The 15,612-nt window shown below is 39.8% G+C and overlaps 1 protein-coding gene across 3 annotated transcripts in view; it reads right to left on the reverse strand.

Moving 5' to 3' along the window:
* CRY2 (cryptochrome 2) overlaps window positions 1-15,221 on the reverse strand; it is a 164,264-nt gene extending 149,043 nt beyond the window's left edge. For 2 of the 3 annotated variants that reach the window (XM_089377940.1, XM_089377938.1), the window contains exon 1: window positions 14,522-15,220. In XM_089377940.1, coding sequence (XP_089234066.1) covers window positions 14,522-14,921 — 400 coding nt within the window. In that variant the 5' untranslated portion in view covers window positions 14,922-15,220. Of the gene's footprint in view, window positions 1-14,521 lie in introns of all 3 variants that reach the window. The other variant, XM_089377939.1, reaches the window with a different exon arrangement.
* Window positions 15,222-15,612: the final 391 nt, after the last annotated feature.

The raw sequence follows: 15,612 nt of genomic DNA on the forward strand, positions 1-15,612 counted from the left end.
GGTTCTACTAGTAAAAGAGTGTGACTGGGTTTTCCCCTTCTTAGGGGTATTGCCCTAGTTGTGCGCCTATCTCTGGTGTTTTAATGGTCTTGTTTGGCATCTATCTTGATGATGAAAAGAACATAATGAAGAAAAAATAATAATCACAAGAATTTGTCGAAGTATAAGAGAAATCAAGCTACAAAACTAGTCTATATGTTGCCTTAAATTTCTTAACACAATGTGACTGCCATGTCACACATTTTGTCCCCCACTAACTTTTAATGTGCACCACTTTATCTTTTTTTTCTATTTTTCTCATCCTTTTTTGACTATTGGAAAAATAATACATTTTCCATATATTAATTTTATTTTTTTTCTCATTTTTCGCCACTAACATTAGAGAAATTGGGTTTTGAGGGACTAAAAGTCATTTTTTGACCCTCAAAGTGGGTCTTAGGATGATATTGGGGCTCCATGGATGAATTTTAAGTAGTCACGTGCCCCATATATTTCCTAGGACCATTTATTTACATCATTACATAGAAATTAATTAAAAAATCTCGTTTTGCGGGAAATTTTTAATTATTAGAAAATCCTACTTAGACATACTCAAATTCCACAAAATTTTAGAGATGACCTAGCATGGTAATCTAAGTAACCGGATTCGTTATATAGGGGCCACATGTCCGAATCCGGCGTGTCAGACACGATTCGCCCAAAAAACGTGTCCAAAGAACATGACACATCGAATCCTATCAGGACACGTAGAATCCCAAGCGTGTCTCGAAATTCTCCAACGTGTCCCGATTTTTGACAGCGTGTCCTGTTTTGTAGGATTCGTTTGGCGGAAAAGTGACTCCTGCGGGTTAGAAAAGGCCGCATTTGCTCATTACATCCACGTTGTTTATAAAGTATTACTGTGACTTTCGTTTCTAATATACTGATTAACTTGCAACTGTCAAGGCTTGGGATTCATATTTACACTGTGGCACCGTTTCATTTGCTGCAACAAGTGATTGGCAACTCAATGCGCAAAGGTGTTGGCCATGTTCACACTACCATGAAGCTTGTCGCTCTATTGGTCATGGTCATACTGCCAAGACACACAGGTCAATTCTCTGCATCAAATTCGATTGGCATTGCAGCGTAACGCTACCTCCCCTGTAACCCGGATGCGGGTGTTAACACAAGCATTTAAGGAGGGCATCTGTCACAGCGCATGACAAGCGGTTGACAGGATCGTTTATCACTCCAAGTCATTGATGAACAGTTACCATTTAATTCCCTTAGCGTTGGTTATTAAGGTATTGCAGCAGTGGAAGGACGGATCCTTCAAGCCGAGTGAGAGTTTGCAGGTGAAAACGTGCGAAGGGATGAGGGCTCCCTGTCCTCGGCCTGCGATGGAGGCAATGAATTTAATATATAACCAGCATAGCCCGCCTTACCAGGTCTGGAACAAGACATTTGAGAGTGGCCCTGGGAATGAATTCAAGCCTGCGGATCGACACAGGCTGGTAAAGCAGGGCCTTATTGCCTTTGAATTTGGTTTCAGGATGCGCAGACGAGGTGTGCCTCGCCGCGGTGGGATATTAGGCACTCGCATGGTTTTGGATGGTGAAGAGGTGAATTCTGTGGGGCCTATGGAAGACTCGGCCCATTCTTCTTCCAGCTCGGAGCAGGAATTTCTGCTTTTGCCGAATTCCTTCCAGCCAATTCGTCTCAGAATCCCGGGGTGGCTTCTCTGCTCGGATGTCATTGTGAATTTGTCGATTTACCTATCTGAAGCAGCTCCTGCGGACAACCCTTCCTCTTCGCAGGCCTCTGCTAGATTTCATTCCAATGAAATCTTGTTGGGGGATATGCAGGGGAGGGTCTACCGCATGCCCCGTCCCTTGGCTGCTGTAGCACCGGTTGGTCAGCCTCCGCCGGCCCAGTTCCAGGAGAATTCGACTATGGCTTCCACAGTGCAGGAAAGTCCACCTCCGGTTCAGTTCACTCAGGACAGAGAGGAAAGCCATGTCTCTGTTCAACCAGGCTCAGACGGGCAGATGCAATGGGACGAAGATATGGTGATAAGGCTTGATACGCCCAGCCCAGAGCAGCTGAAGCCGCCGGAGTCGCCCGATCACCCTTCCTGAGTCGTCTTGGACTGTTTTCTCCAGGTTTTGGCTTAATGTCTTCTATGTCTCTATCGGTTCATAGTTTGGTTGATATCAGTTTTCCTCCTCTGTCGAAACATGGAAGTATGTCTACTGTTACTATAGTTTCAATGGTTAGGGTCTTCAGGTTTTTCAAAGTTTGTTTTTGGTATGTTTGCTATACAAGAATCTGGTCTATGTATATCTGCAGTCCAAGGAACGCAAATGGACAAAATCATGTAACGGGGTATCACTGGAATCAGTTGTTTTTGGTAGAGGGCAGGGCTATGCTCCCCTCGAATGATGTAACCTCTGTAAATATTTTCTTTCTTTAATATAGATTACACTTTACCTAGAAAAAAAAAAAACGCTACCTCCCCTGTAGACAATATCAAAACTAGACGACTGCTTATCGTCTAATTGTCCCCGCGATAACCAGGAATTCGAATCCACCATTCGACAGACAATTCGACAAGCAGAAGGAGGGGGTAAAGGGAAGCCAAATTCTCCGTCTATCCATTGACAACTTGTCATGCAAGTACAATGCAACTGACGGTTATTTATAATTTCTAATGTTTTGATCTTATAATATTTATTGTTACTATAAATTATATTAAAAACCATGCTCCACCGTCATTTATAATTTATTATTTTTTTATCTCATCAATCAACTACTTATTATTAATATAATTTTTATCATATATAGTAGAATATCAGTTAATAAGTCCATATTAAATATTAATAATTTTATTTTTGTATAGTTATAAATTAATATGACAAAGGTTAATATGTACATTATTAATAATAAATGTTTATATACTATCATAATAATAAATGTTTATATACTATGTTTACATGTATTTGAATTTTGTATGTACTATGCATGCTATAGATGAAGATCTATGTTTGAAATCAATAAATTTGTATCATTAATTAAAATTTGTGTAAGAAATATCTAATTTTTAATATATATATATATATATATATATATATATATATATATATATTAATAAAATAATATATAACAAATCCCACGTATCCTATTCCGGGGGGTCAACATGTCCGAATCCGACACTACAAATCCCGTATCCCCATGTTAGGTGACTTAGATGGTAATATACATTGATTCTAGACACTAAGATGGACTTAAGGCCCAATCTTCAAGCTGTCACCCGAGTTTTAGGGTATGCGGTGAGTGGAAAAACATAGAAAATTATTCACCGCTAAAAAGTGGGAATAATTAACCAAGTAAAAAAAAACACTCCAAGGTGTACTCGCTTGTTGATCGAGTCTCAACATCCTAGGTATGTTACATAGTTTTATTCATCATGCGTGACATGTTTACAATGTCCCCGCAGGGCTGTAGAATCTGAGTACAAAATAAAGAAAGAGAGAAGAAAGGGGCTTAAAACCCCTGATGAAATCTGGAACTCTAAATGATCTGAAAGTGCAAGAGCGCCCTGAGATGTGCTTTGGGCATGGAGTCTTCAAAAAAATTTCAAATGCATCTTTAGTGATCAACATCTCCAAGAGCCCCATCGATTTCCTCTTATAATCTCTCATTGAGCAATCGACAGCAATGATCTAATCACAATCGACGGCTAAGATCATCTTGACCTCATCAAGTCAATTTTCTAAAAGTCACTAGGGAGAAATCAACTTGTCTCAATTAATACTGATTAATTAACCCATTTCCCTAGTTAGACTTACGAAAATAATTAAAAGTTGATTAATAAATCTAATCAAAAAAATTTCCCTTTATAAAATAAAGTGGGCTTGGGGATAATTAATCCATGTGTTGCAATCACAATCAATGGCTAAGATAATCTTGACCTCATCAAGTCACTAGAGAGAAATCAACTTGTCTCAATTAATATTGATTAATTAACCCATTTCCCTAAGTTAGACTTAGGAAAATAATTAAAAGTTGGTTAATAAATCTAATTAAAACATTTTCCCTTTATAAAATAAACTAGGCTTGGAGATAATTAATCCATGTGTTCCTAGCCTCATTGACACCACTTGAGACTAGAACACCTATCTGAGCTACACAAACTAACACTCCCTCTTAGCGAGGAAGGTGCTTTGCATAACACCCATCTTGCCTCTAAAGAATATGAATCTCGCCTTCCCTAAGGCCTTCATCAGGATGTCTGCTACCTGTTGATATGTAGGTATATACTATAGTTGAATTGTCCTGCATTGTACACAATCCCTAATAAAATGATACCTAATGTCTATATGCTTAGACCTGTCATGAAACACCGGATTCTCAAATAGCTTGATGCAACTTTGATTATCGCAGTGTATCATTGTCATCTCTATCCTCTTACTAACAGCGTCTGAAGCTAAATGGCCTCCCATGTCGCCATGCTAGCTGCTATATACTACACTTTTGTAGAGCTCAGTGCCACGGACTTCTGCTTCCCACTGTACCAAGAGACAAATCCCAATCCCATATTGAAGCAACACCCTACAGTGCTTTTCCTATCCATTGCACTGCCTTCCCAATCTGCATCAGTATAGTCCATCAACCTGATACCATCACCTCGAGTATATTTGATCCCATAGTCAATAGTACCTTGCAAATAACAAAGCACATGCTTCGTTGTTGTCCAATGCACCCTCTTTGGTTCAACCATGAACTGACTAAGAAAGTTTAACACAAACGATACACATGTCCTGTTGTTGACCAAATACATAAGAGAGCCAATCAGCTAGTTGCCTATAGAGCGTGGGTCCACATCCTTCTCCCTGGATTTATCTACCTTCCTCCAATTGGTGATCAAGGTTTAGACATGGCTCCGCAATCTTCCATCTCAAACCTCGTCAAGATCTCAATGCAGTATTTCCCTTGCCCAAAGAAAATCTCCCCATCTGTCCGCCACAACTCCATGCCTAGAAAGTAGTGCATAAGCCCCAATTCTTTTATCTTGAACTCTACTATGAGGTCCCTCTTGCATTCTTCTATGAGCCCCAATGAACCTGTCAAGAACAAGTCGTCCACATATAGGACAAGAATAAGTGTCTCATCCCCAACCATCAAATAGTAGAGGTTTGTGTTTGTCTCACTCTTCACAAAGCCCCTTCCCTAAAGGTATCTATCTATGCGCTCATACCACTCCCTAGGAACCTACTTAAGCTCATATAAAGCTCTCTTCAATCTAGACATGTGGGTCTCACTGTTGTGTGCTACAAAGCCTCCTAGTTGCTCAAAGTACACTTCCTCCTCCAACTTGCCATTGAGGAATGTCATCTTGACATCCATCTGATGGATCTACCATCCCATCTATGTTATTAGTGAGATCACGACCCTGATAGAAGTATACCTGGCCACATGAGTGAATTTCTCCTCGTAGTCTATTCCCTCCTTCTGAGAGAACCCCTTGGCCGCAAACCTTGCCGTGTATTTCTCGATGCTACCATCTGCACCGTGCTTGATCTTAAAGATCCAATGTGATCTAACTACCGCCCTATATGTCAGTCTAGGCACCACCTCCCAAACATCGTTCTGCATGATCGAAGTGTACTCCTCAACCATAGCATCCCACCAAACTTGTTGTTGTGCAGCCTCCTAATAGTTTGAAGGTTCGTTATCCATGATCTGACTAATCAATGCAATGTAGCCAATGTACATGTCTGGTTGTTTCCGCTCTCTCCTGCCACCTTAGGAGTCCCCACAAACCCTTGAGCATCCCTAAGTGTCTGTTGAACCTCTCAGTTCCTCCTGCCAACTGTGGATTGTGAAATTTGAACTTCCACATCCTCCTGATGCATCTCACAAGTCTGTTGCATCGATTGCTCCATGCTTTGTGAACTCTCAAGAACACCTGTACCTGAGCATGTGCTTGTACTAGTAACTATACTCATACTATCTTGTCCTGAACCTGTTGTTCTACCCTTGAAGCTTCTGTTGGTTGCCCACTCTAATCAACTGTTGCTAGTAAATATTATGGACCTTCGATATGCCTTGTCCTCCATAAATCAGACATTTCTTGTGACAATAATCCTCTTAGTCCCTGGAATAAATATCCTATATGCCCTTGAGGTCTCACTGTACCCAAAAAAGTACCCCTTCTTTGCAGTTTGATCCAACTTGGAACGTGTATCCCCTGGAATGTGACAATATGCTAAGCTGCCAAATATCCTGAAGTGGCTGACATATGGCTTCTTCCCAGTAAACACTTCCTCCAATGTCATCTTTCCCAATGCCTTGTGTGGGACCCTGTTTTGAATATATACTGCAATACTGCATGCCTCTGCCCATAAGTAACGTGGCATACCCTGGTCGTACAACATGGCCCTGTCTGCCTCTAATATCGAATGATTCTTCCTATTAGCAACCCCATTCTGTTGTAGGTTGCAAGGAATTGTCCACACTCTCTTGATCCCCTCCCTGGTACAGAACTCCTGGAACGCTTTCCCTTTCTACTCGCCTTCATTGTCTAACCGAAGAACTTTCACCTTCCTGCCTGTCGAATTCTCCACAAGAGCATTGAACTCTCGAAAGTGGTTGAAGACCTCATCCTTGGTCTTCAAGAAATATATCCCGGTCTTCTTGGAGAAATCATCAATAAAGGTTACAAAATATTCATACCCTCTAAGAGACTAGGTCGACATTGAACCACATATATCAAAATGAACTAAATCAAGAACACCTTTGGATCTGGTGTCACTCCTTGGAAAATCTTCCTGAGCAAACTTCCCCAATACACATCCCTTGCACACATCAATATGTTTCGTGCTCATCTCTATAACACCTGTCATAGTCTCTCGGAGCAATTTAAGTGCCCCGTGGTGGATATGGTCGATCCTCCTATGCCATAACTCTCCCTGATCTCTTGGATCGTTGCTGCTCACAAGTGCCTTTGGAGTATCCATTTGCAGCCTGTAAAGTTTGTCGCTTCTGACTCCAATAACTATGGGTTATTTATCAACAATTATTGTCCTCTAAAGAGTACATTCTACCCCTTATCTTGAAGAATAGACACAGAAACAAAGTTCATCCCCATTCCTGGCACATGCAACACATCATGGATTGGAATCGACTTGCCAAACTCCCTCTGAAATAGAACAGTCCCCCTCCCAATTGGATTACACTTGGACTTGTTCCCCATCTCAATCTGGAATCTGATGTCCTCCTCCTTGTAACTGGAGAAGTACTCCCTAACTCCTGTCATATGAAATGATGCCCCACTATCTATATACCAAACACCATGTGAGTTCGAGCTAATCATGTAAGCTATGAGTGCAAACTCCTGTTCCATCTGACTAGAAAGCTCATCTGCACTTGTTGAAGTTGCCATCTGCTTCTTTCCCTTCTTATCACCTTTCTTCCTTTGCAAACAATTGCTGACATAGTGGCCAAACTCATGACAACCATAGCACTTGACCTTTGAAAGGTCCTTCTTCTTATCCCCCTTGGAGTTGGACCCTTTGTTGGATCCCTTCTTTGCTTTGTTCTTCCCTACAAGAGCCATGTTTTCCTGTTCTATCTCACTTTTTTGTCGATTGTTGTTGCCATCGACAAGACTCAATCTAAGCTCCTCCTGGGTTTAATTGCTCCACAAATGATCCCAATCAAGTAGGTCATGTCGTCCATTGATCACTTGGACAAACACATCCCACTGCTTTGGGAACCCATTTAAGGGAATTCTCACGAGCTCATCATCTTCTATATTTCCCTGGCAGTTGTTAACTCATCGTTGAAAAGTCTAACTCTGGTGACATAACTAACTACACCTTCACCGTTGTTCATCCTAGTGTTTATTAGCTTCTCTCTAAGAATTAGCTTCCTGTTAACAGTAGCATTCTGGAATAGTTTCTACATGGCATCCCACATCTTCTTGGTTGTATCCAACTCTGTGATATGGGGAACGATATGATCATTAACCTTGTCCTAGATAATTGGCATCCTCTTTCCGGTAAACTGCTAACTGCGTCGGATCTGCTGGTACGGCTACAACTGTTGTAGCATATTCCCTCAATCCATGCTCCTCCAGCAATAACAAAATTTTGGATTCCCAGACACCAAAGTTCGATGCACCATCAATTCTATCATGATCCCTCAATCTAGCTAAAGCCATATCTGAAACCCTCGGAAAATATAAGCAAACCCCAAGTAAATCTGGAACAAACCGAATTGGGTTTTACAAACCCTCAGTCCTCTCTTCTTGTTCCCTGCGCTAAGCTTCTTCTACCCTCAGATCTGCTCTGGTATCATTTGAAAATTCTATTGCAATTAATTTGGTTATAAATTCTCCTATATTTTAGATTATTTGTCCCAGCAAATTAATTTATTGCAAATATTGAATAAAACACAACTGCAAAATTCACCAATTCAATACACCGCGAAATTGAGAAAACATCACACATAAAATAGATACCGAGATTTTTGGACAAATTGTCGTTGGAAAAACTCTGAGGTCGGGAAAACCAGTTCCGCAAATTTTTATTATTCTTCAGCAAATCTATAATTGAAAATACACAAACTGCTTGCCGAAAAATGGCAAAGCTCCGACAAATTATTTCCTTCACTTTTGCATGCTAATTCGAACTCCTGGAAGCTATTCGGCCTCTCGGAATCAATTCGACCCTATTGTATGGCCCTAAATCAACCCCACACGTGCGGCCTGGAGAATAACTCAACCTCCACTAGAAAATCAATCTTTCCTAGCAAACTTGGCTTTTCTCCTACAAATTGATCTCTTTGGAAAATTGGCTCTTCCTATGGAAAATCGGCCTCTCTCTGTCAATTCGCACAACCTGGAGAAATTTGGCCTCAACAAAATAATTCGATCTCCCTCTGTCACTAAGAACCTAGAAATCATTGTGAAGAAATTATCTCCAGCAAATCGATCTCAATCATTGTCGAACCGTGTTGCTAGTGTCTTCCACGCTATCATTGTGCCCTTGCTCACTCAAATTGTGTGTCTCCAAGATCCCCATTGATTTCAATTTTCCTCTTATAATCTCTCGTTGAGCAATCAACAGCGACAATCTAATCACAATCGATGGCTAAGATCATCTTGACCTCATCAAGTCACTTTTCTAGAAGTCACTAGAGAGAAATCAACTTGTCTCAATTAATATTGATTAATTAACCCATTTCCCTAAGTTAGACTTAGGAAAATAATTAAAAACTGGTTAATAAATCTAATTAAGACATTTTCCCTTTATAAAATAAATCGGGCTTTGTTATGAGGACAAAACCCTCTTGCGGACAAGAGCGATCTCCCTAGGCTTCTAAGAACCCTAGTAACAAACACAAAGTAATCACTACCTTTCTCTAAGTTCTGATCGTTTGAAAGCAATAGAATGAAAGAGTCCTCTTACCAGTTTAGAGAACTAATTGATAAAGTCCCTCAAGCCTTTCGATCATGCGCTCTTTGATGCTCCAAATGTGTCCTCTTGTCGCTCCCAACAACTTCTCCACGATGTTTTGAAAGAGATCTGCAAAGACAGAGATAAAACAAGAGATCAAAGCATACAAGATATAATCAAAGAGATAATGAACTAATTAACCAATTATACAATGCAAACTGATCAATTATGCAACCAAAACTCATGTAGGTGATCAAGGAATCCTACATATCAAATCAATAGAGATTTAACTGAAAAGGAACAATTGTTTATAATCATAAAACTGGAGAAAAACCTTACAACCATGTAGCCTTGATGTAGCAAGCCCTTTCTGCAATCTCCAACCCTCTCCCTTGCAAGACAATCCTTCCAACCTAATCTCAATAGCATAAACCTACTTCCAACAGTCCTCCCTCAAACCCCAGACCTATAATGGATTTATAGGCCAAGGATGAGAAGTTATGGATCCATTCTCCAAGGGATGAGATCCACTATTAGTGGGATAGAGGTACCACAAAGGAAAGGGAGTTACTCCATGATGGGAGGGATCAGCATTGAATAGGCACTCATTCGAAGCTTGTTGGATGGGATAGATGCTACCAACAATGCTCCTAGACTTTACTTTTTATTTTACGTAGTTCAAGTCATGTTCGCAAGTCATAGTGAGACAATGCATACTTCTTCACAGATAATAATGGTCTTCCCTGCATATGCACAAGAAAAGACTAAGAAACTGCGAACATAGCCAAAATCAGGGGTTTGTACCATAGGATCTAAAAATTCCACCTTCTTTGGGATGATTTAGTTTCAAACTCTATAGGGTAATGCTCCGGAACACATGTGTGGATAGCAAGAGATCCAAACCAATGGTCATTTGCCTAATGCGACAAAATGACGTGTAACAGGCTTGGAGATAATTAATCCATTTGTGTTCCTAGCCTCATTGACACCACTTGAGACTAGAACACCTGTCTGAGCTACACAAGCTAACATCAACACCTTAGATGGGATGTTCTGTGAAGACTCTCTCATCTGAGTCTTCACTCTAAGTTCAAGACTTTTTCCCTTGCATTCAAGGTTAAGACTAACATAAGTCTTTAATTCCTATCCCATAAGACAATACACATCAATAAAACTATAGGTAAACATACTTTAATGACTATCTATGTACACAAGGCTCGTCCTTGTGAGAATTACAGCCAGTGACAAAGCACAATTAAACAATGCTCCAACTCATCATTACATACATATAGCAACCCATCATAATAACATTCCAGAAACTTTGGACAAAATTATCATTTCATGTAAGAGAGAATAATACTCTTATCTGAGTTATTGTAGGTTTTGCTAGAAACTAAAGAAGGGAGAACCACTCTCCACCCAACCATAGGCCCAGTTGCACTATGTATTTCTTACAGCTGGCCACCCCCAAGTCAGATTTGATGCCACAAGAAGTAGCCTCATTCAATAAGCAAAAAGGTAAATACAGGGTAGAGATATGATGCAATGTTGCATTAATTGTTATCGGAATTAAATTGGCGTGGGGAAAAAATCAAAAAAAAATCGTAAAAATCGGGAAAAAATCAGTAAAAATCGGGAAAAAACCGTAACATACAAAAATATTCATTTTTTTTCAATTTTTTTAATATCTAAAGCATCTACAACATAAAATAAATACATTGACACATAAATATGATAAAAAAAATTAATATATAAGATGTTTAATATCATTTCTAGTGCTACATCACACATAACAGTGAATCATGTCCTGAATAGTAAGTCCTGACTCATGACTCCCAACTCAGCCTCAAAATATCAACAAAAAATAATAATGTATCTCATATCATGAGGCATAATGTCATATACAATGAAATGAACCAAATAACTAAAGTCTAATACCACTGATTTCCTCTGCCCCTCTAGATGTAGATGTCAGTGGAGTTGGCAATGGACTCTGCTGTGCTCTAGAAGCTGAAGAACTAGGAGCTATAGGAGGTAGACCATGTCCTCTACTGGTGACAGGGGTAGCTTAGGTAGGTTGTGTCACCTCCTCCTCCTCATATAAAAAATATATATATATATATATATATTTTTCCAAAAAATCACGAAAAAAAAAATTATTGTATTTATCGGGCGATAATATCACCGGTTTTAAAATACCATGATTTTATGATAAAATCACGATTAGTGCAACACTGATATGATGTTAACTCTCCTTCATACATAGAAATCATACTATTGTCTACCAACCTACTGAGCCAGAACTTGATAATAGTCACAGGGTTGCCATATCTAGCTTGCACAGCACAAGGGGGTCCTTTTCTACCCAACAGTCCCTCAACACCTCCCTTTCCCAGTGCTTCTTGTGCTCACTCAAAAAATAAACCTGCAAAACACATGGCCTTCTTTCCTGCTCAGGTTGAAGACTCAATGCTGATTCCTCCTTCCAGAACAGGGGATCCGTGGTTTCACACGGGTTGTTGTTACTCAGAAGGTTTTTTGCAAACCTTCTATTCTAAATCATAATCTTAGAGCCCCTCATGTGTCTCTCTCTTTTCCCACGAGTCTCTCTGTCTTCACATGCATGCTTCCCTCCTGTCCCCCACCTTCTCTGCCTGAAATTTTTCCCCTAGTCACTCATCTGGACTGCATGGTCAGTTCAAAAATCTCTAGAAAGGTACATTGCCCATACCTTTGGAACAGTCTCATACCTCTTCCACTCTTCTCATAACTGTTGGAAGTTGGTAGTTCAACGGTACCACCAATCCCTTCCTTCTCTGGTTTCTGGGAAATAGGGACTGGGGCATTAAATTCAGAGCAAGGTATTTCTGTTGTTAATGAATTTCCCCAACTTCCTCGTGATTTTCTCTCAAGTCTCCTTCTCATGGCATTGAATTTTGTGTGGGCTTCCCCTCTTCAGTTTTTGGCAATACATATATAAACATAAAACACATTACATCAATTATAAGTTTATCAAGATACCCATGCTGGCCATCTCCAGCAATACAAATCATGATTACAATTACTAAAATGGGGTTCAAAATGACGTGTTACAAACACTAGTAACAGCAGCAAAATACCAGTGATTTCAGCCAGAACTGAACAGTCTTTGAAGAATAGAAGTCAATCTTCAGGAAATAGTTTGCACCTGAAAATCATATAACCCAGAAAATAAGTACATTGAACAAAAACTCTCTTCGTAGGATATGGACACCAACTCAGGCCAATTCCAAAGCAGTATGGATGATGCTCTTGGCCTAAATAGTCTCTTCCAACGTACTTGCAACGGCATGCCTTCACAAAAGCCCCTGCTATAATGCATAAAACCCATTTTATAGTTAGTGATCCCACCCTTTTTTAGAAAAGGGTTACAGTCCTCAATAAGTGGCATTTATGAGTGGTGGCTACTAAACATTTAATATAGGTTGAGTTAGAGAGGATCTCATAACAGAGAGGGGCATAAATGTGAGCATGCATAACAGCAGCAATTAATCTGAGATGCGTAATTGTAGCCATTAGTGTGAGCATGAATTTGTAACTATGTATGCTAAGAATAGCAAAAAAAGAAAAAGAAAAAAGAAGATGCTCACAAGTAATAGTGTCACTAATAGAGTGGGTTATTTCTAAGTGCCATAAAACATGAGCAGCAACTTCTAGAAGATCCAGAGATAATGGTATATCCATACCAACCTTTGGGCCCTAGAGGGTATTGGCACTTTAACTTTTGGGCTTTAATTAGTTGCTGGGTTGTGACTGCTAAGCTCTCTTTTAATGGGATATTAATTAGTCTTCTTTGTGGGTGCATCCTTCAGAATACAAATTGGAAAAACACCTATTTGATATAACGAATTGGATACTAAATATAAACTGCACTTAAAATGGATGCTCAAAAGATGAAAAAGGACAATTACATGCCAGGTTCCATCTCTGAATTCTGTGAAAGAACTCCTCTCTGCTGAAGATCAGAACATCCATTAACTTCAAATAAAAAGGAAAATACCCAAAGGCCCTCAAGGAAATAATGCTAGATAGACATCTTGACTCCTTTTCTGCTGGTCCAGCATATCAAGGAGATATATTTTGCCTCTATGAAATTTAATTTTATTCCTCATCGGACTCGCTTTTGTATTACAAGAAAATTTTGAGGAGCTCATCCATGATGATAGAGGAACAAGATTGCATGAAGGAGTCCAGAAGACCCAAGAAAGATGAAAAGCATCCCACCCTCTTCGAGCATTGCAAGAAGATTTAATCAAAATTTTATAGGTTCCCATAACTTTTTAATACGGCCTGAACTGACGACTAGAAGTAGATTTTGGAAAAATAAGACTAGCAAATTTCGGTTAAAATAAATTGCAATTTTGCCCACCTCAGTATGTGACTTTTACAACGGTCACCCGATATGGTACATCTCTCTGTGGATTTTAAGAGATTGATATTGAGTTCTAGAAACTAGGGGCTCAAACATGACCCAATGAATATTAAGTGCCCATTCTCTCACCGTGTGGCTTCGGAGATCTATACCAGCCATGGAAAATCTAAAGGAGGCATGTATGATAGTTAACTTAGACACATCTGTCCGTGGCACCAGTGGGCAATGTAATTCCCACTATGGTATTCAGCCAACGACCTGTGAGTCCCACGTGTGAAGGCAGAACCACAGCGTTGGCTAATCAGCAATCTTATATGTTGGCAAAAAACACTCGCATCAGGAAATTTAGTACAACATGATTTTCAACATACTTATTAAAAAGGTCGGATTCGTGTGAAAATTGTGTGTTTTGCAATTGTTTCTACAGCATAAGAACCCTCTTATCGTCCACCTTTTTTACTCACATGAAAGGTATTTCGTAGAGAAGTATTGATGTCAAGTATTAACTAAACTGTGCAAGTTTCCTCTAAATTTCAGAGTCCCCATCATCCAACATGCTAAATAGGATGTCGGTAATGAACAGTGTGGCTGACTTTAGTCAAGCATAGTTAATTATGACTACTAAAAACTGATAAGAGTAAGGAAATGAGGCCTGAACTGAACTCACCGTAGAGGTGATTGTAAAAGATCCGAGTAGCGCCAGTGGATCTGCAGCAGCCCAAAAGGGCAGAAAGAGTGCTTTGTTGCGCTTTAATCATTACTAGAGGGGAACCAAGTGCCTGAAGAGAGTGATGGAGATGAATGAGAGATTGCTTTAGCCACCACCTAGAAACTCGACCAGGGTAGAACTCGCCTTCTTCTTTGGGACACCAAATGTAAACAGGGATTACAGTGCAACCCCCCCTTGCTGCGTTTGTCAGGGCAGGGTTGTCTTCCACTCGAAGATCCCTTCTGAACCATACAATTGTGCAAGGCTGAGGCGGAGACTCCTCCTTCGCCATCTCCACCTGTGAATCTGAATCCCCAAAATCATTATTCTTATTATTATTATTAACGAGGTGTGCCATTCTGGGCGGAGAGTGTGGAGAGTTCCACTGATTATCCCTCTTTTCATCTCATCTCACCATGGCGAGTTACCGTAGCTGGGGAAATGAAAGTAATTGCCATATTATGCGCACATACACCTCAGTGTCCTGTGCAGTCAGTTTCTTCGGATCGATTTGGATTTCGATTTCGATTTCGATTTCATATGAAATGGTGTTTCATCGTATGGTTGAGTGGGGCTTCCAATGTGTCTCTCTCTGACCGGGAGATGCGACTGACATACATAAATCCATCGGGATTCGGACCGTCTATTCGGTAAATGTTGGAAGTTGAAATCTCAATATTTTATAACAATGAAATCTATCCGTCCTATGCCGTGATAGCTCCGAAATTTATTTTTTTAATAAATTTTGGAGCTTGAAATTTCAATATTTTATAGGCAAGAAAAGGTTAAAAAAATTATGCTTTCCGAATCGCTTTCTGCACACTAATCTGTTTAATTTTAACATTTATTTATCCACTTCTTGTCTGTGTGGGGATCAAAACGATAACCTTTTTTACATTGAAACAGCTTTAATATGCTTGACGAAAAGGCTTCTCTGCACAAATTAACGTCAGGGTTAAAATGGTAAAAGTCATTGCTCGTAATTTGGTGCATCGTATTGAGTTTACATTGGAGCTAATTTATTTCGCAGTGGATAACAACTTTTAAAG

This window comes from Pinus tabuliformis, chromosome J, assembly GCF_031772625.1.
Source record: "Pinus tabuliformis cultivar Carrire ecotype Pingquan chromosome J, CPIR1, whole genome shotgun sequence".
In the NCBI taxonomy this organism is placed as follows: Eukaryota; Viridiplantae; Streptophyta; class Pinopsida; order Pinales; family Pinaceae; genus Pinus; species Pinus tabuliformis.